Raw genomic sequence first — 27,628 nt, forward strand, 5'->3', positions numbered from 1 at the left:
TTGTCAACATACAAATCTGGGAAAGTTAAAACAAAATTAAAACAATAGAGAAAAACTCATTTCACAGTGATGAAAAGTTCATCAAGTTAATTTTTATTGTGCTGCCAAGAGCCAAATTACAAGAAACCATCTTACATTTTAAAAAGTAAACAAGCAACCTGCCAAATTGCAGCGCACTCCAAGTGCCATAATATGCATCTATGTTATTTTTCAGAAAATTGTATCTGCATTTCTCTTACAAGAGCACAACAGGAACCAAAGTAAAAGAGTGTAATGAATACAGCACATAGGATAAATAATATCTTTAAAATAATAATAAAATAATAAAAAAAACATTTTACACCATGTCCTATATCCTGCAAGTATCATTCAGAATATGGCCTTGATTGTAAAACAAAGCAAGCATTTACAATTTTCCGATAAAGACCGTTTACTCTTTAAGAAAGGAATGAATGGTTGACCATGATAGAATCTGAATAATGGAAGAGTAATGTTTGTTTCAGTGTCTTTATACTAAGGATAAAATGCTGTGGGGGGGCAGAAGGGCTACATTTTTTTATTCTTTTGGAAACTGAATTCATAACAGAAAAAAACACTGAGCCTTTATGATACACCTATTACCTTTTCTCTTTGACACAAACAGCTAGAACACTTTGTGATATTCTAAAACAAGATATTTGATAATCTTCAGATTAATAAATTAGGTCATATAATAAATTAGGTTTTTCAGTTTTAAAGTTCAGTAATCTCTGACCAAGTATTTACAACAATACTTGAGAGTTCCTTTACAAAAAATACATTTTCTTTTCACATTAAACATATTGGGTATCTGTGTCTCAGGACAAGCAATTGTGAAAGTAAGAGGCAACACACAACTGGGCAGTTAGTATAAAAGTGCCAAAACCTGTCTGGAAAAGTTAAAGTTGTGTGTACAGTTAAAGTTACAAGTCAAGCTGCAACAAACCTTCAGTGAGTTGTGGACTTTATTTTAATAGATGCTTCAAACAACTATTTGAAATATGTCCAAATGCAGATACTGCTATTCTGTGAAATTGAGGAGTGCTGCCTATACATTATCAGTGTCTCTAGCCAATGCATTGAATTTTAAGCCTTTTTAAGGCCATGCAGGATAAAAAAAAACAAACGCACACACACACCCTGAAATGTAGCAAGTAGCGATACTAATGCTTACTGCTAAAATTGTGCACACACTGGATATGTATGCAAACACAAGGGCACGCGCGCACACACACACGCTCATTTGCATCCTAACACTTCCAAATCAAATAAAACTAGATAAAATGAGATAACCTCATCTTGTCTTTCTACACACGCAAGTTTAAGTAATAATATGGAATGCCTGTGTTTCTGTTCTGGGTAAAATCTCAGTTAAAAATACATTCAACAGGGAAAATACAAAATTATACTGATATATACTGTATATATATAAATAGCATATATATACTGTATATATACATATATACATATATAGTAGGAGTATATGTGTATTTATATGTATATATTCATACACATATACATATGTGTATGTATATATAAAATACTATACACATAAACACTTAAACACGCAAAGACACACAAATGCTTTTTTTAAGCATAACGATATTTACATGGATATTTCTATAAAGCTAAAGTTTTAAAGAAGCATGATCTTTCTTTCTGAGCTTCCAAAAAGGTGCTTGAGTAATATACATTAAAATTAAGCAGCTTCCTAGCATGAAAGTTGCTTCTAGTCTGCATAATCAGTAACAGACCCCCCCCCCTTTTAACATGATACAAAAATGAATCTGAGCTAGATCTTCATCCAACAAGATCATTTTCTTCAAAGATAATTTGGTGTGTGAACCACCTGAAACTGATAAAACAGTAAAAGAAACACATACATGCGCGCGCACACACCCAGAGTTCTGGAATCAAACGGTGTTTAACTTTTCCTCTCCCCCTTCAATACTGTTGCCAAAGGATCCAGTGCTCTTCTCAGGAATTATACATTTGCTAACTGCCAGTCTGGTCAATTAGCATCAAAATGAAAAACAAAAAGCAGCACAATGTATAATTGTACTTATCTTCAATATATTTGCCCTTTTTGTTTTAACGTTTTCCTCACTGTATCATTCATTTACTATTGCAGCTTCAGACCAGATAATAAAATAGAGCTGCAGCTATTCTGCACCTATCATGCAATAGATTACTCTACGGATTTACTTTAGCAGCATAAGCACCTCCAATGTTCTGATTTGAATTCTGTTAGGGTTCTGCTTATACTTCACTGCAATAAATGCAATTTGGAGTGTCAGCAAAAAGCGATATTATTTGACTCCAAGCTAAGCTGACCAGCTATTCTTTGCAGCTTCTTGTTCTAACCACGCAAGTTTACCCCAGTTTTCTCTTCCCAAACAATCATGATTACTATGTTACAAGCAAAACATCAACAAATTTTAAAACTTTGGTTCCAGGAAAACACTTGGTCAGAAGTGGGAATGCTTGTTCTGGCACACTGCAGGAATCAGAGTCAATCCCAACAAGGTCTTAGAGCTGTACATGAAGTCACAAATCCAATACAATCCACTAAGCAAGTGCATGATTCTAATTTTATTTGAATAGCAGACTCAGCCTTTGTTTCTTCTTAACGTCTTGGTAAGAGTTGCAGTTTTTCACACTGTCTGATAGAAATTATCTGCTTGTAAGTTACTCTGTTTTTGCATGCTGTAGAATCCACTGTATCTTGAATCTGGATCAGCAATTCTAAGCATTCTCTGAGAACTGTCCACCTGAACCATGGTGCCTTTCTTGCAGTCCACATACACTAATTGATTATTTAAGCAGGAAGGCTGTTTGGATGGAAACATAATACATAAAATGAGCATTTTTTTTGTACAGTATGTTTTTATTCCCTACTAAACAGTGTCTTCTTAATTGCAAAGGTGAGGGACAGTCAGCCAATCAGTCCCACAATATCATCAGACTCAAAAGCCAGGAGCACAAACATATACTATCTCTTTGCATTGCTCAGGGCTCCATTTGTAATAAAAGTATGTAAATAAAATAATTGATAGTTATAATCAAAATAATTAACATTCAGTTATTAGAATGATCCCTAGCATACAGAACATTCTTGAGCAAATGGCTGCTGTACTCTTCTAGGCATTGGCAAGTGTTTAGGAACATAAGAAAGGTTCTCTCTGATAGAAACACCTACTCCTGTGTGTTCTGTCATAGTGGTCAACATGATATATTTTGGAACACTGCAAGCCCAAATTGAAGTGAGAGTCTTTTCCAACACTGCTTTCCAGCAACCAGTATTGAACACTTCCTCTCTCTGTTTTGGTGTGTGTGTGTGTGTGTGTGTGTGTTACTATCCTCTATGAAACTTTCTGTTTCCTTTAAAACCACCCAATAATTCCAGCTGTTGGCAGTATATGCTACAGTTTAACTATATGCTAGGTGAAAAAGAAAACCCCTTTCTTTAATCAATCCTAAATCTCCAAAAGCCAAGATCCCTGAAAGCAATCAATCTTCCAAAGAAACAATGCTTCAGAAAATGTATCCTTAGGGAACACACAGGGAAGATACTTGCAGATCTCCATTTTCATAACTGTCTGCTCTTATTTAATTGTACATGCCCAACTGATTCAAGATAGCCAGTTACTTATTTATGCAGTATAAATGCTATTTAGTCCATTACCTTTGCTGGAGTTCTGTAGCAGGATACTGGTATCCATTGCTTTTTCTGATTGATAAACAAAAGTGCAATTATAAGAACTAGAGCTGTTAAGAGGGGTACGGTTACCCAGGCAAGAGAATCAAGAGATGCTTCTGCACTTGGCTGTGATCCTTTCGTTTCTCTATATTCGCCCTGAAGGTGACCCATATCTGTAAAATGTAAAAATAAGCAAATTACCAATAAAAAAATAAAGTAACGGAGTAGCTGATGGTGAGATATCATACATATTAACCTGAAAAATATTTTCCCCCCAAATGATGTGTTCATAACTAAAAGTAATACTATAAGAAATATTTAGATTCAAGTTAGTTTTACTTAGGTCAAGTACAACTTCAGGTTTGTCAAATCTATTGTGTGCACAAAAACATTTAACAAATCACATTTATTTGTTGTACTACTGAATTTGTTCTAAGTATTAGAACTAAACATTTTCGCAGCATAATTTAAGTGGAAAATGTAATTTTATTTAATTTATTAAATTTATATGCTGCCCATCACACCGTTACAGTGATTTTATTATTGTTTTGGTTAAACAAGTAGGATTGGAAACTTAATTTATTCTTAAATAATTTTAATAAATTGTTTAATTATTAATAAATATTAATTTATTCTTAAATACCCAGATTTTTTCAGTCAATGCACTGGAAAATTATATTAGGGTTTGTACATTACTGTTGTGCTGTTGGCTTGTTATTTAATATTGATAGTGTTTTGCATGCATTATCTTTATTATGATTGAAGTCTAGTACAAAAATATGTTAAAACAATCCAATAAATAAAAATATAACAGTATTATAACAGTTTGCTACATGGTGTGCTTCTGTTACTGGGTCTGGAAATGACATAGCCTAAGGCTCAAAACCAATAAAACAGTGATTTAGGACATCTGTGTTTAAGTAACCAAGCAGCTGTTCAATTGGAGGCAAAATTAATTGAAAATATAGCTCCATGTAGAATTTACACCTTAGAAAGACATGATCCAGGGTTTCAGATTCCCCAGAGGCACAAGGACTTTGCCTAAGTAAAGATTCCATTATATCTGCTATGTATAACTAAAGAGGGAGGGGCACTGAATTGTGCTTTGGAGAAAGTTCATCAGTTGTGGATGTAAGATTTATATAAATATCATCATTCTGTAGATTTGTTGTGGACAGTGTATTGTTTGAATGTTATGTTTTTGCCCCTGTTGAGCTTTTGTTTTATAATTTTTGCTTTCTCTTGTAAACAATCCAGAAAGTTGCCTATTTAAAGATATCAATAGGTGGTAATAAAATAATGGGTTTATTAAAAAAAAGAGTTAAATGTAACACTTAACTGGGCTTAATCATACAGATTTAATTATTCTTAGCAGAGACCTGCCAAAATCATTGGGGCAAATTAACTGCATTAAGCAAATATTGCTAAATTTGTCTCCAGCTCAGGAAGTTCTAAGAAAGTAATAGAGGAGTTGCCATTATTTATGTTCTGCTTACTTGTGGGTATTTTTGAATCTGGCTTCTAATAAACATTTTTCCTGAAAAATATTACATAATTAGAGAAAACTCTTTTCCCTCCTCTTTCTTGCTAGCTACATATTGGATTCTCGTGCCTTTTAACAGTTTCTACAATAACCACAATCAATTGACTTGCACAATAAACACATTTCTCCTGTACAAAAATGTATTCAGCAAAAATGTAGCCAACCCAATTTGGGCCAAATGCAGTTCTTCAGGCAATTTTTGCAAGCTCTGGAGCCCCTGAAATTGCATTGCTAAAACTTAATGTCAAAAAGCTGAGTAGGGCAATGTAATTCTTCACTTTTAAAAAATAAGGAAAAAAGGGCTGTTAAAGAATGGTTTGGATGTCTGGAAAACCAAACCAAAACAGCCCCATCAACATGGGGACTGGACAGCCATTTGTCCGAAATGGTATAGGGTTTCCTGCCTGAGCAGGGGGTTGGACTAGATGACCTTCAAGGTCCCTTCCAACTTTACTATTATTATTACTATTATTACTATTATTACTATTATTACTATTATTATTATTATTATTATTTAATGAAGAATTCCTGCCTCCATTCCTGCAATTACCACATCAACGTTATGTCTCTATGGTCCCTGGAGGCTGTAAAAAGTAAAGTTAAATAATGTGCAGTTCCTGGCTACAGAAATGATTATCCTATATTAGATTGAAATATAATCAATTGTTCTGAACAGGCATCCTATTCTTCTGCTTCAAACAAGCCATTCTAACGGCAAAGATAAGTTCTCTCCACGGGAGCCTTCCCCAGTCTAATGCTGAGAATGTGTTATGGCCTCTCATCTCCAGCCAGCAGAGAACTGTAGCTCAGCTCATTTAGAGAAAACCAAGTCTTTGTAGTGAAATTTGGCGTTCCTAAAAATCTTTCAAAATACTAAAATCGCCAAAATGGTTTTAAGAAAAAACAGTCTGAAGCTTACCTAAGTGTCTTTGCTTTATGCAGAGATAATCAATTTAAATGGTGTTTACCTTTATGGATATGGACAACATCATTTTCACTGAAGGTAGGCCAGATTGGTGCTTCTAGTTCTTTATCACCTCTATGATTTGTCTTCTCAATTGGAATGTTGGTAGGTTCAGGTACATACATTTCTGCAAAATAATAAGGAACTGATAGGAAAGCTAGCTAATCTAGATACCAGCATTGTTAACAAAGTTTGTGAATAAATGTTATTTAAAATGGACTCTACATTTAATATATTAAAAACATGCAATACATTAATGAAATATTTTTTTAGTTTTTCAGAGCTCTAGGTATAAATAGGCTGCCTAAAATTATAAAGTAAAAGAGGCAGAAAATATGTCTGATAATAGCATTATGAAAACCCAGTCCTTATCACTGGTAGTAACAACAGATGGGTTTTTGAATTACGGTGTTAAAAAAAAATTATTTTTCTGCCACTATAAACAGAACAAGATTTAAAAACTATAAAGTCTTGGAATACTGTTAACAAAGATGTTCTTTTACTGTTTTCCATGTAATTGCCAAAATACATAAACAGGCAAAATGGTTGCAAAGTGTGATCATGTGCTGCAACTGGTTATAAATACAAGTCGGTTGCCAAGTGCCCAAAATGTGATTATATGACTGTGGAGATGATATGGCAGCTGTAACTTTGAGGATGGGTCTTAAGTAGCTTTTTTGAGTCCATCGTAACTTTGAGCAATTATTAACTAATCAGTCGTAAGCCAAGGACTTACCTGTAGAGATGTTTTTTTTAAGATACCAAAAAGTTTCTGAAAACAAGTCTTGACTTCAATACCGGATACCCGAAAATCAAACTAGCGCCTTTTATTTAATAAAAATGTATTCTCTTATCTTGGACAAATTATTATTTAATGTCTTTATGTAAAAAAAATATAATGACAAACTACCAGAATCTAACTTACCTGGGCACATGGGACAGCAACTTCCCTCCACATTAATTGGTTCCACGCAAGGAAGAGAGGGGCAACTAACTGTGGAACAAAGCGTCTGACCCTGCAAGCAGTAGCAATGAGTGCAGCTATCAATGTCCCAACGTTCTTCATCCGCGTAGGTTTTTCCATTAAAATGACAAACTGCCTTCTTTGCTGCCGAGTCTTCTGTTGAAAGAACGTGCCATAAAAATGCAATAATTGGAAGAGAGAAAGCCTGGGATTGTATTTCAGGTCTAACTTTTCATTTTCATTTGTTTTTAACTTGCCCGGTTGTTCTTTCCTGCAAATATTTTTTTTTATATTAAATTTATATACCGCCCTATCTCCCTTACGGGACTCAGGGCGGTGAACAGGCGATACTAAAAACCACAATAATAAATAAATAGTTTCTGTGCTAAAATCGAATTAAATAACAGGCCTGTTCTAAAAACATATCTGCTTAATCAAAATGAAATAGGGAATAGTAGTATATTAGCAAAAGGGGAAAAAAGGCCAAGCATTAAGAATAGCAATAGCAACAGCACTTGGACTTATATACCACTTCATAATGCTTTTAAAGCCCTCTCTAAGCGGTTTACAGTCAGCATATGGTCCCGAACAATCTGGGTCCTCATTTTACTGACCTCAGAAGGATAGAAGGCTGAGTCAACCTAGAGCTGGTAAGAATCGAACTGCTGGCAGTCGGCAGAATTAGCTTGCAATACTGCCTTCTAACTATTGTACCACCACAGCTCAAGAATAGAATAATCTTCTATTATGCTCAATTGTTAGTATTTTTGAAGAATATTCAATTATTCAATTATTCTTTTTCCATTAATAGATTACCTCCACCTATTATTATATTATAGTTCATACATTTCTGGGTTTATATCCAAGCAGAACCTTTGCAACTCTTGATAAAACGAATTCCTAGCTGAAGGGCTTTGAGAGAATTGCTTTGGAAATAAATTTCAGAATTGATTCCCTTGGGAATTCACATGAATACATTAATAAGAGAAACACAGTGGCAATATGGAGGTATTGCAATAGAGGTGGGGGTTGGGATGGATTGGAAAGTACTCATTCAACTAAAATTATATCATGCAAAAAAGTAGAATGCTAACTATATTAAAAGCAAGCTTGTTTGGAATCTAAATCTTAACATTAGTTTTCTATTTTAAGAAGTCATTTGGGACACCTAGATCGTGCTTGAGCTGATAAGATGCAAGATGTGAATTTTGTATTCTGTCACAATAAATGGGAACAAAATTATCTATTTCATAGCAACTGAGGGAAATACGAGCTTTTTTCATTTTCAATTGTCTGAACTCTAAACACATTTTGTTATTTCAGTTTGCTAGGAGAAATCAGAAAGTGGCAGAAAATTACAAAGGATGAATCCAGTTAAGTATGTTTTTGTGTATGTATATATGTTTATGCTTATATATGTACATATGCAAACACACACAGCTCATATACACAACATATAGCCAGAGGAAAACCCACTTAAGTATGGAAAAATATGTAACCACTGAAAAATGTATGTGTTAGCTAATAATTAAAATAAGAAATTTAAAAAATGCCAGCACCACCTGCAACAAAATATGCTAATATTTCATCTAACTGCTATGATTTTATATTGCTAGCCTGACATATTTATTTATTAAATTTATTTATTAAATTTACATACAAATTTAAGTAACAATATTTGTATCATGTCATCAAAGCACACATTTTGTCACTTGCTTTCCCGGATATTTATAGTTCTTATGGATACAATCTTTGCAGAAAGCAGAAAGAAAGATATTCACAGAATGATTTCATATATAATGCAATAAATGCAAAACATTGGATATGGCCTGAACCAATATGACTGTAACTGATGTTAGCTATGATTTTAGCTCTAGACTACAGAAAACATCAATATTAACATGTCCTCTCCTTTTTGTTAACAGTATCTAGTGAAACAAAATATACAATCACTCTGCTTCCCAAAACCTTGAAAGGCATAATTGAAAAGCAAGCAAAATATAATATCAGATAATGATTAGATAGGTAGGAAGACTTCCTTCCTTCCTTTATGGCTAGATCAAACTCAAATGTATGATAAATCTATTTTTGCTATGATTTGTTCAATACTTAATTTTAACAATACCATAATAATATTATGCAACATTACCTATGATATTTGCCTGTACTGATACTTAGTCACAAAGAACAGCACTAGGGTATAATTAATAATTACACTATAATTCTCAATATATGCTTTAAATGTATCACAGATAAATAAAAAAAATACAATTAAGTCCCAAATGGGCAGACCATCTTAACTTTAAATAAGATTGGAAAAAAGCAGTCCCATCATATTTTTCTCTCTCCTTTCCAGTGCTTACCTATACAGTAAGGACAACACTGCCCTTTCCTCAAAACAGGTCTTTCACAGGATACTGGTGGGCAAGATTCAGAATAACAGCTGATTCCACCATCCAGACAAATGCAACTGGTACAAACATTTGGTTTCCACGACTCAGCGGTTAAGAAGATATCACCGTCATCATTTTTGCAGTAACTGGGCATGCTCTTATTGGTTGACAAGGAAGGCTGAATAGGCTCATCTAAAAAAAATACACAAAGAGCATAGGAGTGATAGGAACTGGCACGGATATACTTTTTATTTTACATATACATATTTAAACACATATGTAGATGGTTCTGAAGCGGAATTACTTCCCACTGTAGTATTGGAACTCTTGGTTGTGCAAGGTGTTTGAACATATGGAATGCGGTATATAAATTTAATAAATAATAATAATAATAATAATAATAATAATAATAATAATAATAATAATAATAATAATGCTGTTAAGAGATCAGGAGTGGAGCTCCATTTTCAATTCCCTGCCATGCTTATGATGCTGTAATTCCTGAAATGGCCTATTCTTCATGAAAGCACTGAAGCGCTTTGATCAATGTAACTTGGCAGCTAGCAGCATCCTTTGGAATATAATTTTTCATTAAGGGCTTCTACTAAATCAGTGGTTCTCAACCTTTTTAATGCCGCGACCCCAACCGGTCGTAAGTCGAGGACTAAACTGGTCGTAAGTCGAGGACTAAACTGGTCGTAAGTCGAGGACTACCCAACCGGTCGTAAGTCGAGGACTTTCCCTGCCCGGGAGCACCGCGCATGCGTGGTTTTGCCCCCTGCGCCGGCCGAGGCGTAGCTGGCAAGCGGCAGAGACGGAGCAGGCCGACCACCAGCTGGCCCAGCCCAAGGGAGGTAAGGCACCCACCGGAAAAGGGGGAAAAAATGGCAGACAAAAAAAATGGCGGACAGCCTTGCTTGGCGACCCCCATGAAATGGTCGATCGACCCCAAATGGGGTCCCGACCCACAGGTTGAGAACCACTGTACTAAATGGTCCTTTCCCCAGAACAAGTATAGATTAAGGGATTCCTGGATGCTGACAAATCATTTTTGGAAAAGGCAGTCCAACACCAAGAGAACGTATATACGAAAGAAAAATATTCTATTTATTTATGCCCAGTTGTCAGAAAATGATGCTTCAGATATTTTTCCTTGAATGCAAAAGAAGTGGGAAGTGCCAAACTATACTTTGTTTTATCAATAGCTGTTCATAAGGAAAAAGAGGAAAAAAGTAATTGTAACCTTTATGATTTTTGTAACCCTACATTTTTTGTCTCGTCTTCCTGCAGGCTCATACACTTCTGGGCAGGAGATAACAAGCAGCCACATTTGCTTAAACAACTCCCAGTTCACTTTTATGAACATATACACACTCCTACATTGTAATAACACTGGTTGTTTTTTTTTAAAAGGTGGGCTGATTCTTACATATTGCTAAACAGGAAAGAATAGCCTGTAACTAGAATTGCTGAAGATTGACTGATGAATTTAACAAGAAGCTATTGTCACTCCACAGGGGCTGATGAGCTGCTTTTGTATTTGTTTAAAGTCTGTGTGTAGAAGGAAAGACTCAAGGCTACTGATGGGAGTTTTTCTTCCTATTGGTTTTGTGTTCCCTAAGACTTTAAGAGTAAAGGACCACACCTGTACTGAGATAAAAGAGAAACGCTGCTGCACAGGTGTGGGTGGTGTGGGTGGAAAAGAGAAAGGAAAGGAAAGGCTACTTCAGCTTACAGCAGAACCGACTGAAGTAGAAGGCTGGTATAAACTAAGAACTATGTTATTACTGCATTTATGACAAGGAAAAATGAACAGTTAAGAACACAAGGTAAAAAGGAAAACTTGTCACCTTGGTAAGTACTGTCACCGGTCACTTATAAATATATCCTTAAGTGAAGGTGAGTAAAGAAGTTGTACAGTATATATTAGGCTTAACATATTATGAGTGTATATTTTATATAATAATAATCCTACCGTGTTTAAATGCTCAAGTAAAAACATTCAGTCTTTTGGTCTGTGTTTGATACATGAAATATTTTATTAACTTCAATGAAACTACCTTGTTAAAAACTAAATCTTGTTAGCCATATATATATATATATGAAAGAAAAGGCAGCTAATGCTCTTAGGAACGCTTGAAAATACAAAATGTATTATTAGTTTTAGATACTTATCTCACCTTTTATATGATTTGACCAACTCAAGGCAGTGAACATACTTGATGCTCTGCCTCTTATATTCCTCACGACAACCCTGTGAGGTGGGTTAGGCTGAGAGAGAGTGACTGGCTCAAAATCACCCAGCTGGCTCTTAGGCTTAAAGGAGGACTAAAACTTGCAGCTTCCTGGTTCTAGGCCAGCACCTTAACTACATTAAACTGCCTCTCAATTGAAAACTGATCTGATAGAAAGGAGAAAGGAGGATGGTGGAGTCTCTCTGAGGGATGTGTGTGAAACAGGCAGATGGAATATGTTTGTTTATTAATCCCCAAAGTGACAAATACATAATTAGGATTAATAGAACTCGTGTAATGGAAACACAAGATAAGAGCTACAAAGTTTGAGTGAATGTATAACAGACATATTTAGGTTCAGAAGAGCGGGCTTATATTTGGAGGCTCAATTCTGTCCTCACATTAGATACATTGGTGCCCAAGAGCAGCGTTCCAGAGAAATACAATTGAAGATTATATTTTGGAAAAAAACTTACACAGGAGTAATGAAAGATTTCATCATGTGGTTGCTGGGCTATGGATACTTTTAAGTAGTATTTTTTCAAATACTATTGATTATACTTATTTTTGAGATGTAATGACATAGGGCAAATTAAACTGTTTTAACAAATATGTTAAAATATATTACACAAAGCTAACCTGGACACTGGGGACAACATGAGTCTTGAGTACGTGTAGGATTTCGACAAAGTAGAGGGGGACAAACTTCGGTTTCACATAAGACTCTTGCATTATGACATGTACACTGGGTACACGAATCAATGTTCCATGTATCTCCTTCCATAAAATACTCTCCTCCTGGAACATAACAAATGGTTGGACCACTGATTTCTGGCTTCTGTGCAATGGATTCATCTGTGAAAAACAGAAACCCAAGAAATAGAAAATTTCATTGACTTTCCATTAAAAATATAAATTCAAACAATAGTAATGGTTTCTAAATCTATTGTAAATCATTATATTTATAAACTAACACATTTTAAACATCTAAGTTTGCCTCACTGTAATAAACAAGAAATAAATTTAAAACAGTGCTATGATAATAAAGGCAGATTTTGTTTTTAGGATTACCCACTGAATGCTGTAAGTGACAGTAAGGTATTTGGGGATGGAGCAAAAACTAGTTCAGAAATATTGAATAGACTGATTACTTGTAAATATATTGTGATCTCTCTATGACCCAAAGAAGGTATGGTACTTTTGTTCATGTATTTGAACAATCAATCAATAAATCACTCACTCACTCACTCACTCACTCACTCACTCACTCACTCACTCACTCACTCAAATAAATAAATCCCTAGCAAACCAAACTGGATTCTTGCCTGCTTATAACTCCAAAGAGGGCAATTAAAATTAAACGTATCATACAACTTCCACATACTTTGTGGAATCTTTGTGACTTGTCTAATATGTGGCTATAGGAAGGTAATGGAAGTTACACAGTGATAAATATCTATATTATACAAAAATATGGATTAATCACAAGATTGTTCTATTCCTGATCCACTGACTTCAGATTGATTGTGCACCTCCAGTACAACTCTGATTAAAAAAAATCAGATCTTTGCTCTTTCCCTCCAGTTTGCATAACTAGATAGAATGACTACACGAATAACTGTACTTTTCTTTTCTCTCTGTTTTTTGGCAATCAAAATAGCCTAAATATTTAAGAATATTTAGCCCTTCTTGCATTCTCTTCATTCAATTACATTACTAACGATGAGTATGAAAACTAAAATATTTCTGCCTTTGAAAGCTAAAATTATTATGTTCTGGATGTATAAGATTAGTGCCAAGTGTAAATTTATAAAGTCTATGAATTACATGGAAGCAATGCAGGTTTCAACTGGTTTATCTAGCAAGTATCTCAGCCTTTTTTGCTTATAAAATCTTCTCTGGCAAGACAAAAAAGGGCCATGCAGTTAAAAAGCAGAGTTTTTTAAATAAAATAAAATGGTACCTGGGCATGATGGGCAACATTGTCCTGGGTGTATTGTTGGATTGCCACAGTTGGGTACGGAACAAGTAATCAAAGCACACATCTCCCGTCCATTATGACAATAACAATCACGGCAGCCATCATGCCAACTTTCTTCATTCTCATGACGATGCCCATCTACTGACAAGCAAGTCCCTAACTTAGCAGGTGGTATTATAGAAGCTGGTATCTCTGTACGTGATAAAAAATACAATGTTTTAGAATAATTATTTTTAACAGACAATGACTATTCTTAATATTTATTGTTTATATTAACACCACAGTCAGAGAGTCACACAGCACAGATTTTTTTATTAGGACAGCATACAAATGTGTAAAATCAAATCAAATAAGGCATAGATATGAAACCATGAAAAAAATTAGCAAAACACCTGAGACAGAAGGCAGAAAGTGCTTCTCTCCACAATTCATAGGAAAAAAAAAACTAGAAATTTTGGGACGCAAAACAATAACAATGAAATAAGCTTTCTAAGGACTGAAAATAAGCTTTGAAAATAAACTCAAAATAAATAATGTGAATTCTTTTGTAAAAGACTGCAGCACTAAAGAATTATTAACTTGCATATTACAGATTTATTAAAACAGTGACAAATTTCTGCAGAGAGAAAGTGCCACCATCCTTCTATTTTTTAACTTAATATCTACTTTTCAAATATCAAAGCTTTAAGTACCAGAGGGTGCAGTTGTTTCTTTCTCTTATGGGGAAGATTTGTAATCTTTCACACAGAAAACTAAGACATTTACATTTTTGAGAATATATACTTATACAAGTTTACATGGAAGAGACAACACTAATATACATTTTATCTTTGAGGACTGATTACATTGTAGAATACATAAATATATGAATATATGAATTACATTCTACAATTTTATAAACCCTGTTAAAAAGGAAGTGTATTCTATTGTAGTAAAATATTTTTTGTTTATTTTTAATTAATTCACAACATATAAATAAACAAGGAAAATGCACTGTAAAGCAAAGTACTGACCTTTCTTTATAAGAATCCCCTTAATCCCAATGGGATTATAAGCATTCTTAAAAACAATACTTGGTAGTTTTAGTTTAGTGCTTGTATGAAAGTGTACCAGCCGTCCTGCCAAGAAAATTGAAACTGTACAGCAAAGGTTTTTAATAAATTGCCCTGTGACTGGCTATATCCCTCCATGTAAGCCATTGGAAGAATGCCTATGAGATATTATTAAATATTTCAAATTCATCCACCAATCTCCAGTATTCAGAACTTCCAAGATTTTCACTAATATTCAAATTAAATGAATGGATTCTTGAACATAGATTGGAACAAATCACACTATTTTAATCGTATTTGATGCAAAGAATGTAAAAAATACATCTGAAGTAGTTGCACATACCAGCACATTTACAGATATTACATCCTTGGTTATTTTTCTGGAAGCCCATTGGACAGATCTTCCCACATGAAAGCTCTGGGCATTTCTTACAACGACAGATTTCACATCCATGTTTGTTCTTGCTAAATAATGAAGATTATTTATATTATTTTTCATAAATCATATTTTGTTCTGGAATTATTTGAAAAATAAATTTATTTAATTTATTTAAGTTGAATAACCTGATTAAAACAAAAACTTAGACCTTATTTTCAGTTCATATATCTGGTTGCCAAATATCTTTCTAATGTATATTTATCATCAAATTAAATAAATGCTCATTTATCAATAGTTCTTTGGTGGATAGAATGCTGCAACACAAATAGAAATCTAAAAGAAGGAGAAACATACAATGGCTCTGTTATAAACTTGAACTTATTCAATTTAATCAAAAGCAACCTTAGTATGTTTGGATGCTTAATTTTAATTATAATGAATTAATGCAGAGGTGAGCAAGTGATGAACAGAAGGAAAGCTTGATACGTAGCTCTTCACTAGAAGTAATGAATATTCCCATTTTCAAATTAAAGTATAATGAGAAGCTTTTTTTTAAAAAACCCTGCAGATTGCCCTATACCTATTCTTTATGTTCAAATTACCATATATTTTTATACTCCCCCTTCCAATATGAATTACAGCTACTTAATAATCAAATATAATATTAAAATGCAATATAACAAAACATCTCAATTTAAATATACACTTTAAATTAAGAAGCTCAGACTAAAAACAAAAACAAAACCAAGTCCTATAATTACAGACTATTAGAAGTTCAAACAAAATCTCTCCCCTCTAGATTTCTTCTCTCCTGGGTCAGGTGATACTTTGAACATTTCTGAGCTCAACTGCCATTAATGGTATATCCAACTGCCAACCTAAACTTCTCTATACATATTAGCTTTTCTTCCAGGCTAAACAACAATGAAGAAACCATATGAAACAATTAACTGTTAAGACTTTGGGTATAATCATGCTAGAGTGTTTTACTACAGATTAAAAGTAGCCCCAAATCATGAGAAACAGGAAGTTCTAGATTCAACTCCTGCATCTCACTTTTAACAATTGTGGCTTCTTAACAACAATCAGAAAAAGGTTGTAAAACTGGGTCTGGTCATATGATGACCTGCTTTACAACTGTGATGATTTACAACCATAATTATGGGGTTAATTACAGTGGTAACTCAAGGACTACCTGTATCTATTACAATAGAGTCTAGCAATTTGCCTATTCTTCTGGGTAAATAACAGAATAACAAGAGTTGAAAAGGACCTTAGATGAGAAAGACTTAGACATTCCTAGGATATCCCATTCACATGTAAATTTGTTGGCTGACTGATGGTTTGGCTGCATTGGTGTTTAGATTGTATTATTTGGGGGAGAAACTTCCTATCCTTACCAGTCTCTTCAGTGAAAAGGGGAGCTCTATCTCAAAATAAGAGTCAAGTTTCAAGCCAATTTTATTAAATGAAAAGAGCAATCTGAAGGATCCTTGAATGCTCTCCTAATTCTTCCTAGATGGCATGTCTACATTACAAACACCATGGTTAAAGAATTGCAATATTTAATAGTTTGAATGGATAGTTAATATTTTTAAACAATAAATTCAATGTCCCTAAGTTATAGATAAGTGATGTTCCACAGTAAGTTATGACTTCTCTAGTTTTACTTGCCAATGGATAGGAATTGTTGCTATTACATACTTTCAGTTTTTATACTGAAACAGCTACAATTTCTCCTCTTTAGCGCTAGGCAATAATCACAATGCGAAGTGGTCTCATTCTTCAAATCATCTGAACTATTTGTTCAGGGGTTAGCTTTTTATAGAGTTTTACTGTGAAACAGTAATTTAAAAAGGGGTAAAGCCTAATGTTGCCTCTCCACATCAGTTATTTTATTTCGGAAATTTAAAATACAATCATGTATTTCTTGTTTTACCTACTTGTATGTTCCTAAATATGCATATAAGTAAACATCACTAGATACTGGGGGGTTTTTTTCTGAATGTAAGGACTGTGCTATAAATTTCTGCATAATTTTTGTAACACCACTACTACCTTAAACTAAATGTGAAAAAGAAAAAAAATCACTAATGCTATACCAAAATTAATATTTCAGATGTGATTTATTTATTTCTCCTTTAAACTTCGCTCAGATTCAAGTACAAATCTCTTCAATAAGGAATTGGTTTTATTGTATAAGATAGCCTTTGGGTTATAATTGTAATTGGGATCAGAACTACAATTGCTAAGCAATGCAGTCATAAAGCACAATGTCATGTGACCATGTTGCTTAGCAACAGCATTTTACCATTGTTAAGGTACCATAGTTACCATTGATAAGTGAGAATCATGTGTTGTTAAGTGAGGACCTTGTGTGACCATGACGTCTGACTTCCTATTGAAGGAGTCCCCATTGACTATGTTTGTGAGAGGCTGACAGGGAATGTTGGAAATTGTGATCAAATGACCATAGCTTACATTGTCACTGTGAGCTGAGCAATCATGGCCAGGCTACAGTTCTCTAGATTTTATTTTCTGTCATTAGTAATTTCCTTCAGCTTTTATTTAAACTTTCAGCTGCAACTGCTGCTTTATCCACTAGATGGGGTACCAGTATAGAATCTGACTAAGAAAAAAATATGTTCATGTTCAATCTTGACATGGTTATCTGAACAACATTTTCCTAAGAGTAATAGGTAGTTAGCCTCTATAATTAATGGAACAGAGTAAGGAAAGGAGCCTTTACTTTTACATGGAACTACTAGTTTACAAGTCTTAACATTGTTTATATTTTTCATTTCTGGAGGAATCATTATCATTTCTTTTATTCTTTATCTTGCCTAATTTTGGATGAATAAATAGGGCAAAACAATTGCCAAGACTCATCAGTCTCACCCAGCAATTAGCCTTTCTTGCTTTATCTCCATAGGATCAATAATTCTGCCAAGAGCAACTATAACTGCATTGCTCAGATTTAGAAGCATGAGGCCAGAAAGCTCAAACAGTCGAGGGTTCAATTGATAGAAGACCATTGGAAAATATAAAAAAAGAACAACTGGTTATGAAAATATGAGAAACTAGATTTCTGAGACTATGGCTTATGATTTCTATAGTAGAGATTGCTGTTGTGAGAAACATTACATCCCAACAAGTACTGGGAAAATATATTTGAAAAATGGTAAGCTTGATTTAACTTTAAACCCAAATATTGTGGGGTCTGACAAAAGAAAATCCAGATGTAAGATCTTTAGATAAGAACTTTAAGCATCAAAAGAGGAAAGGACTATAATGGGATCTGTTTTATTAATATGAGGAAGGACATTGCCTCATAAATTTGCTATTTACATACTAATATGCAGAGCACAGAAACAAACTAGATGAAGTTAAAGACTTAATACAGGAAGGCAGATATAACAAAAATTCGGTAGACTAAATTTCATGACTGACTTGTTCCATTGTAATAGGAGCAATAGAAAAAAAAAGAGAGGCAACCTCTATGATAAAATATTTATACCAGCTAAGAAATTCAAAGGAATGAACTTGGTACCTTTGTTAAGACTACCTGGATTAAAATGTATGAGAACAAATAAAAGCAGCATAGTTGTGGATGTCTGATTTGGAGGAAAAAGTGCTTGGAGGTGGGTCTGCGATAACAGGAAAAGTAAACGAAGAGCCTGAGGCTCAGTGTTACCCAACTCAGAGAAGTCAAACTAGTGAGAACTGTGGGCAGCAAAAGTGAGAAGTGTAGTAAACTGTAGATATGAGCAATGCTTTCTTTGTCATAGAACGCACCGGAACAGAGTTCCGGCACCTTTTTTTGATGGATTTTGCAAGTTTTAAAAGTAACTTTTGAAAATTTGATGTTTGGTCTATGTGGACTTGAATTGCCCTCTTGAGTGTAGCAGGTTGGTGGCAAAATCGTTAAAACGGTGCATGTGGGCTGCTTGTGTGTCGAGTCCGATGCATGCGTACTTCATCCACACTGGTTGTGATGGCACTGCTCGGCTTGTGATCGGTCATGTGGTTGCACGCTGAGTGCTTACTGCGGGTGGTGACTGTTATGTTTCATTACACAACTGATGTGTGTGGGTATGTGTACAGGGATTGACTATGTGCGAAAGGTAAATAATTTATTTTAAAAAATCATTGGTGAATTGAAAATCTTTTTTTAATTTTTAGTGTAAAATTTACTATGAACATTTGCCTAAAATACAATAAATTAAATTTAGGTTAAGAACTGAATACATAATTTTTTAAATAAAAGATTAACAAGATGTAAGTTCTGGCACCTTTTTTCTTACAAAAAAAAGCACTGGGTATGAGACATCTATTTCACATGTGTGTGAAAGAGAAAGAGAAACTTTCAGGCTCCAATTCTTCTCTTAACCTCGCTAGTAAGGAAGCATTTTGTGAGGGCAGCATTGTGATTGCTAAAATTCCAAGTATGTTTTCTCTGAAAAAGAAATCTGACCAACTCCCCTAAAAGATGAGGTCTATCCCAGTCTTCAACTGATTCAGTGCTCTGCGCTTTTAGAAAAAGGGCATAGTTCACTGATTGTGATGCAGTGGGGTGGGGAGGAGGCCCATAGGATTGTGGGGATCCCAAAGGACAGGAAGTGGAGCATGGGGTGTCTCAGGGAATGGGAGGGGAACACTTTAGAAGGACGGCTGCAGGTGGGCTTGTCCTTGCACTAGTCCCCCCCCCCAGGATCTCCCCGAGCCCTGAGGCAGTTCAATTAATGTCCCTCCTGGCTTCTGACCATTATGGCCATGCTCCATTATGATTGCAACTTGAGGACTATGTGTACATGTAAGATTGCTATATATGTTTTTTAAATGCTGCTGAAACTATCAATTTAATAATGTGCTGAATACATCAATGCAGTGATTGAAACACTAGCTATTTTTCTTTAAATGGTTGGTGCAATTTAATACATGGAACAGTAATGCAGGATAACATTTCAGAAATATCTATTAGAGTGTTCTGATACTTCAGCAGGAATCAAGATGTCCTACTGTCATACTTTGAATTTCTTTCTAGTTTTACATAGGTTAAAGGAAGTCTCCAATACCAGTTAAAATAAAATTAAAATTAAAATACTAGAGGACAGCAAATCAACAATAGTTCAACACTCAAATAGAAATCAAGATAACAAAACATAAAAGACAAGGCCTTTAGGAAGAAGCAGAAAGTTAGCAGAAAGGAAACTGACATCCCTAGAAAAATGCATGTATTTTTTCTGCTGGTTTCAGAAAACATATTTCCTTCTCCTACTGCTACATGGGCCTCAGCTACTAGGACATAAAAAATCCTTACAGAACTTAATTAAGGTTCTTAAATGTCCTGATCTTAAATTAATTCCTCGTAAGAAAAGACTAGAAATCAATGTTGTTGTTTTAATAAGATTATAACATATGCTAACCTCAGCATACACTTTGGCTACTGTATTCTTGGCCACTCTTCAAAACCAGTCCCACACAGAAAACCATACATAATTAAATAATCAAAGCTATTATAACTAATGCATATGTTACCATGGCAAGATCTTATGTTTCCAAGAACAGAGGCAATAGACAGCTGAGCAAACATAAACTTGGCCAACTTAGCATCCAGGAGCAAAATCAGATCATAGATGAAGCTATAACACTGAAGACAAGCTAAATTCTTATTTCTAAGTCAGCAATGGAGAAGAACCCCCTACCTTATCTGGATTAAATTTTTGATTTTTCAGCCTTCATTCAGATTATTAATATTCCCAGTGAAGAACAACTAACAATAAAACAGCTATAGAGCACTGCAGGCCAAACCAACTAGACACAGTTTTTTTTCCTGGTGCCATCATTCTACTGAGCACCTGATTATATTATCTTGTTGTTTGTAGGTACATTGAGAGCTTATGCATTGGAGACAAATTCCTTGTGTGCCCAATCACACTTGGTCAAAAAATATTCTATTCTATTCTAAAAATGATATCAGTTATGCTTTGTTAAAGATTACGGGAAGCAGTTTTTTTAATTTAGTTGCTTCAGATAAATCATTTTGTATAATTGGATTTAATAATTAAAAACCAATTCTGAACTGTTAAAAAGTGTTAATTCTAGTAAAGAAAAAGAGATAAATTTCTTTAGAAAGGGGTCACAGTGAAGAATATTTAATATCAAAAGTTTCATATAAAATATGGTGGATGTATTGCTGGAACACTTCAACTGTTCACATATTTCCAAGGGTACGAAACAAAATTCCTTCAATTGTATTACTGCATTTATCAGCTGCATTTAATTTAGTAGAGAGAGAAATGTTAATATATCCTGCCTTCTATGAATCCCACAGCAATGGGGGAATAACCCCCCCCCCCAATTTGGAATATTGCGTAGAGTACTGGCAACTGCACTTAGGGTGAGATTTTACAAAAAGAAAAGACACAAAAAAGACAACCATTGAGCCCTTTTTGTATTTATGGCTGGTTAGCTTAGAATTAAGGAGGCTAAGGTGAGACATGATAAAGGTGTCATGATAACATGGAGAGAAAGCAAAGTTAGAACTTAAATGCACGTAGATTCAGTCTTAGTTAAACATACAGACACTATGCCAGCAGCTGTGATAATGGCAGTCAATTTGGATGGCTTTAGAGAGGGTCTCAACAAATTCATGAAGCAGCAAGCTTCGTAACCAATATTTATGGTTGACCCTTATCTTCTGAATTAATAGCATGCCTTAAATACTGGCTGCTGGGAAAGGTGCTAATCATGCCCCCCCACCCCACCCCCCGTTTCCAAATGTATCTAATTTGCAAATACATTTAATCTAAGGATAACTATTGCTGGAACAGCACTGGGGAATTGTGGACCCTGCTGACCTCAAAGCCACATGTAGTTCACCAATTTTAGATGAATAATTACAGTAAAGGTACCATATTTTTCTGTGTATAAGGTGCTATTTTTTCCTGCAAACACCCTGTTCAAAAATTAGGTGCATCTCATACAAGTGCAGCGTCTTATACATAGAAAAATAATGGTAACCTCCGCAGCCCAGGGCATGCCTGTGTAGGTTCTTTACATGCTGCTGCCATGCCGCCTGGTACAGGTGTCAAGCCCCTGTGGGCTTGCCACTAATAGGAGGGGGAGGGGCAAGATCATCCAATGATGGCGTCTGGAGGCAGCGGATGGGACCAGCAGCAAGGATGGCAGTGACAGCCCTTTCCCTCCTTTGTACCATTATGCTGGCTGGGGACCTTGTGGAATGCAGCTGCGAGGCCGTCCTGCTCAATAATAGCGGCCGGCCGAACTTCCGGATTTGCCGGCTCAGCTGTTCGGCGCTCTGCCAAATAGCTGATCGGCGCAGAGAAATGGCGGGGAGTTTAAAACTTGCCTTCGCTTCCCTTGCCTTGCTGTCATGCCGGTGTTCACGCCAGTTTGTTTACCAGGGTTGGAAAGCTGCTGCTGTGAACTGACTATGCATGCTGGTTAGGTGGGTGGAGGTGGGGGGCTGGCCGGGAGGCGTCTATTTAGAGTGCTGGGAGGCAGTTGCTCCCAGCACTGACTTTGTTTGCTGTAAGCTTGGAACTCGCATGCCAGAGCGTTTTATACAAGGATACGTCTTATACATGGAAAAATTTGGTAAATCTCTCCTTGGGCCTACTTGGAGTATTTGTATATGACATCTTTAGTTAATTGGATTGCGTGGAATTACAAATATAATATATTTTATATATTTCTTGTTGCAATCATATTGATCCAGGCACGCTGGCTGAGGAATTCTGGGAGTTGAAGTCCATGAGTCATAAAAGGAACGAGTTTGAAGACCCATGCATTAGATCAATGAGTGGATGATAATGATGAGTTTTTTATTAAATAATATTTGTCAATTGCCATCTGCTGGCGGTATTTACAATTATAACTTATATAGATATTAGTAGCAATTTCAGCCTCAAAAACACTTATGTTATTAGAAGGGATCTTTAAACCCTTTCAGACAAAAAAGCCCACAATCAATCCTTATAATTATATTATCAATTTAATATATAAATTATAAAGACTGACTGGAATAGGGAACTAGAGACACCCATTTTGCCTAAACAATGAGAAAATGTTTTAACCTTAATACCAAAACATTATTAGGTCTTAGATTACCGCTTATACAACTAAAAATCAAAATTTGGACTTATTGGATCCCATTGCATTTGTACAGAGAAGAGTAAGTAAATTATGTGATTACTGAAGATGAAACCAAAATAATACTTCATTTAAACATGCTGTTACAATGTCCTAAATTTGTTATGTTCCATGAAGTTGTTATATTTATGAATTTGATTTGAAACAAATATTTTTGAACTACATACTTACTACATAGAAAGTGACAGCTGGCAATGAAAATGGATTTTTTGTACCCTGCTCTAAACCCTGGAGATCAGTTCTTCAACAATGGACAAATTTATGGACCAAATTACACAGTAGATAGAAAGCTGATATTATTTGCAAGTTACAAACAAAATGCAAAAAAATGTAGATTATGCATGAATAATTACATTAAAATATAGTTATTGTTCTCTGAAGTTCTATAAAAACTGCATGTATATGCATCCATATATTCATGATAAATTCTATATACATTTTATGTTGTAACTGCATTTTATTTCCTTTTTCTTTTTTGACTATTTTTTAAAATATTGTTTCATTTTTCTCTCTTTGTTCTGCTTTATTAAATAAGTGAAGCAAAATAAATAAATCTCCTTGAAACTATACTTCATTCAAAACTATAAAAGTTTACCTTAATAAGGGTAAAATATTTTTGTGCCTTTATATACTTTCTGTCTTCAACATGTAACACATAAATTGTGTTAGGCTTTGCTTTACACAATGTTAAAGGCTTACAAAACTGTAGTAAATATGCTTTTAAAATAAGAATACGTACAAATATCCAAAGGGACAGTACTTGTCACATACTATGGGTTTGCATTTCTTAGGTCGTGGGTGGCACTGACAGATCTTACAATTATGGACATCAGTCTGGAAACCAAAGTCACAGTCCAAGGAACAATCTGACATGAGATCGGTACACCGCTCCTCCCCTGTGAAAGAACATAGAAAGTTTAGTAAAGAGAGAAAATGGTTATTTGTCTCAACAATTAAAGGCATACACATACAGAATTCTCCTCTTCCCCAGTCACTTACAATGGTCTATATTGTCTAATTATCTAAATTCCAGATTTTAAATATTCTCAGAGTGGCTTATAATATAAAATTTACTATTCAGTATCAACATAACATGTTCATGAAATGATACATCAATTTTAAATAAATTCATAGACAAGGCATTTATGCTAATAAAATACATTAATGGGTTTTATTTTCATATTGCCTTGCCCTTGTGCTTTTTCTTGATCATTCTTCTTCCCATTCAGAAGACAGCTAAGCAATAAAATGAAAGAAAATTCTTAGTATTTTGATAGTAATGATTGGAAATTAACTTGTTAGTTGGAAAGCTGACCGCTACAATATTTTAAGATAAGAACCTGGTACAACTTGGAGCAATATAAAGGATTGTTATACAGTTAAAATTTAGAAGGACCGTTCACTGTTTAGGAAGAAGTTGGCCTGGAAACCTCATACAAACAACTTTCTGCAAAGAATGGAATTTAAGTATAAGAAATAAATATGAAAAGTACAGGCAAGTTATAGTTAACAAAATGTATGAACTACAAGCTCTATGCTTTACCTAGTGCTATCTAGTCAAAGGTTTTCAGTTTCTCATGTTTAAGAAGCTGAAAACTGCAAGTTGTAGCCCTTGTATGCAAAGTTATTTTAAAAAAACCGACATGTCAATAATATAAACAATCATGTTTTTTATTATAGTTTAAATGTTCCTATGACAGGAACATAGGAACAATGTTCCTATGTTAAAGAAACTTGATGTTTACACAAAACAATAGCTGCAACAAAAGAGCAAAGTAGACATATTCCTCAATGTTATAAAAAGATAAACACTAACCTTAATTTAACAGAATAATGAATTGCATTGAGGACAGGCAAAAAGAGAGCAGTAATCAGGCTTGAAGATGAGAGCCCAAAAGCCAGAATTTTGAAACCAGGTGGAAACTCATATACAGGGCATCAGATAAGCAGTACAGAAGTTTTTCTTCTCTGCAAAACTCAAAATGGACTAACTGATACTAAAATGCAGTAGAATCGCATTAATAGTAATCAGTATTCCTTCAAGACTGAGGCCTGAAAGTGACAATCTTTCAAAAGCTCTCTTGGGTTTGAAAAGTGTCAGCTATAATTACATGTTAAAGTCTTCCACAATAATGTTAGCTATTATGATAGTATTGCTTTTGGGAGTTTTTTTTAATGATCCAATGTGTTTTATAGCTTTTGTTCCAATATGTAAAAGTGCTATGACAAATCATCGATAATTATGTTTAACCGCTTCAGGTATTTAGAAGAAGAATCCATGCTATAAACAGCTTGATTAGCCTATGTAACACGGATGAGAAAATGTTTTGGATAGTAAACACCATCACGCTGATATGGGAGCAACATTTTTAAAAATACTTAATAATATTACACAATCCTAACAATTTGAGTTTCCAAATTTACTGATTAATAGCAATTACTTATTAGGTAGTAATAATTGTTTTTATCAATATGCCACTGGTGCAGTAGCTGAACTGCTTTGCATCAACACATCAAAACTTAAAAAACAATCTGTATTTTAATATGTGATTTAACAAAGAGGCAATCCATCTACTGAAGATAATAAAGGTGTTCTGATCTGTGTGCTGTCCTACTGAATCTCAGCAAAATGGATATTTGGAAATGTTTTATTTTACAAAATGAAAAACAGGATTTACCATAACAATAATAGTACTGTGCATGAGCCAACTGAATTTTGAGGAAAAACACCAATAGGAAATTTAAGAATATTTTTTTGAAACAAGTTAACTGAATATGGTATTTGTACTTACTAGTTTTACACTGGCAGATGCGGCAACCATATTGATCTACTTTGAAGTCATAAATACAGTCTGTCTCTTTTAGTGTACAGTTCACCAAAGGAGGACATGTAGGTGGACCGATTGTGATGTAGGTTGGCTCTAAAGAAAAAGGGAACATATGGTTATAAATTATAAATCTTTGATACAGTGTATCATATTAAATTCTAAAAGTCACTAATGGAAATGTTGGAGGGAGATTAAGAAATGTGAAATATAAACAAGCAAACAAACAAGTAATAAGGCTTTGATATATAGACTATTCCTTTAAAGGCCTGAAATAAAACTCTAATTCAATCACAAATGTAAGTATCACAGGAGTTCTTTAGATTTAAAACAATTGCTAATAATGGAGACACAAATTCTATGACTAGAGCTCTTTCCCAGATATGGCTGAGTTAACCATGTATGACAGTTCCTGTCAAAATTGGACTACTGCAATAGCTTGTAAGAAAAGCTGTTGGAAAGTGGCTCAGAAACTGCAACTAATGCATTGGTAAGGTTATTAATAGGGTTAAAATGCTAGGAACATGCTACGCCTGCAGAACTGGCCTAGTGGACAGCCCACCTCCAAATCAATTTACGTGCTCATGTTCATTAATAAAAGCCCAACAGAGTTTAGGACTCAAACAACTAAGAAATGCCTTTTACATAAGTAATAGTGTGGACACACTAAACACTTACTTGTTTATCCATTTTTAAAATTTGGATAAACTTGGTTTTAGTTTGTTGTAAACTTTTATGCTGTTACTATTGGTAACTATATAAAGCTGTACTTTTTTTTAACTTGAGTTACCCTTAGCCTTGCATTATAATTATTTTTAATGAGTAGCATTTTTAAACAAACAAATCGTGTTATAAATTGCACGCCAGTATTCAAGTAACAGATTTATGAAAAAAAGAGAATGCTTTATGTGCTAATTATAACCTAGAAGTAATTAAAATCCTTAAGAGTTTCTTAAAGAAAGGAGCAGTACAAGTTATTCAGGAATAAAATCCCATTGACCTGATCAATGATGAAAATTAAAGCTTTTGAATTAAATTAGATTTTAACAAGAAGCCTTTTCAAACTGAAATTAGAAAAGGAAGTGTATTAATTAAATTATCAGATAAAGGCTTCAAACTTTGCTTCAGCATTCTTCTAATTATTTCAATAAACTATAGGAGCAGTTTAATAATATATATTTTGGCAATTAGGATGGAATTTACATGAAGACAAAATTTTATTTGTCCAATTCCCCAAATTTGGCTTAGCACTGATTTATTGATCTCAAAAATGCAACAGTTTAAATGTTTGCGGTCCAATGAATAGCTCCCACCCTGATATGTTATTATCTGCCATCAAGTCAGTGTTGATTCTCAGAAGCATAGGTAGGCTTTCACTAGAATAATTTGTTCCTATCCTG

At 34.4% G+C, this 27,628-nt stretch overlaps 2 protein-coding genes across 2 annotated transcripts in view; both read right to left on the reverse strand.

Moving 5' to 3' along the window:
• Positions 1–1,775: 1,775 nt before the first annotated feature.
• LOC107287476 (cysteine-rich motor neuron 1 protein) lies at positions 1,776–15,200 on the reverse strand. The gene is made up of 8 exons (XM_029284145.1): positions 15,193–15,200; positions 13,780–13,989; positions 12,456–12,671; positions 9,553–9,774; positions 7,151–7,345; positions 6,230–6,352; positions 3,704–3,891; positions 1,776–2,849 (listed from the first exon to the last, which is right to left on the reverse strand). The coding sequence occupies exons 2-8, from the start codon at positions 13,859–13,861 to the stop codon at positions 2,673–2,675; spliced, it is 1,203 nt and encodes a 400-aa protein (XP_029139978.1). The 5' UTR covers positions 13,862–13,989; positions 15,193–15,200; the 3' UTR covers positions 1,776–2,672.
• LOC114922153 (cysteine-rich motor neuron 1 protein-like) overlaps positions 15,137–27,628 on the reverse strand; it is a 123,965-nt gene continuing 111,473 nt past the window's right edge. Inside the window, exons 8-10 of the mRNA XM_029284147.1 lie at positions 26,196–26,324; positions 24,143–24,299; positions 15,137–15,314 (exon numbers count right to left, since the gene is read on the reverse strand). Of these exons, the coding sequence (XP_029139980.1) occupies positions 15,137–15,314; positions 24,143–24,299; positions 26,196–26,324 (464 nt within the window). The remainder of the gene's footprint in view (positions 15,315–24,142; positions 24,300–26,195; positions 26,325–27,628) is intronic.

Source organism: Protobothrops mucrosquamatus, unplaced genomic scaffold (assembly GCF_001527695.2).
Source record: "Protobothrops mucrosquamatus isolate PMUCROS unplaced genomic scaffold, P.Mucros_1.0 scaffold393, whole genome shotgun sequence".
Lineage (NCBI taxonomy): Eukaryota > Metazoa > Chordata > Lepidosauria > Squamata > Viperidae > Protobothrops > Protobothrops mucrosquamatus.

Coding starts and splice junctions, on each gene's coding strand:
- LOC107287476 (XM_029284145.1), bottom strand. CDS start 13,861: ATGTGTGCTTTGATTACTTGTTCCGTACCCAACTGTGGCAATCCAACA. Junction 12,672..13,779: donor ATGTTGCCCATCATGCCCAG/GTACCATTTTAT, acceptor TGTTTTTCACAG/ATGAATCCATTGCACAGAAG. Junction 3,892..6,229: donor TGTTGTCCATATCCATAAAG/GTAAACACCATT, acceptor TACATTTTACAG/ATATGGGTCACCTTCAGGGC.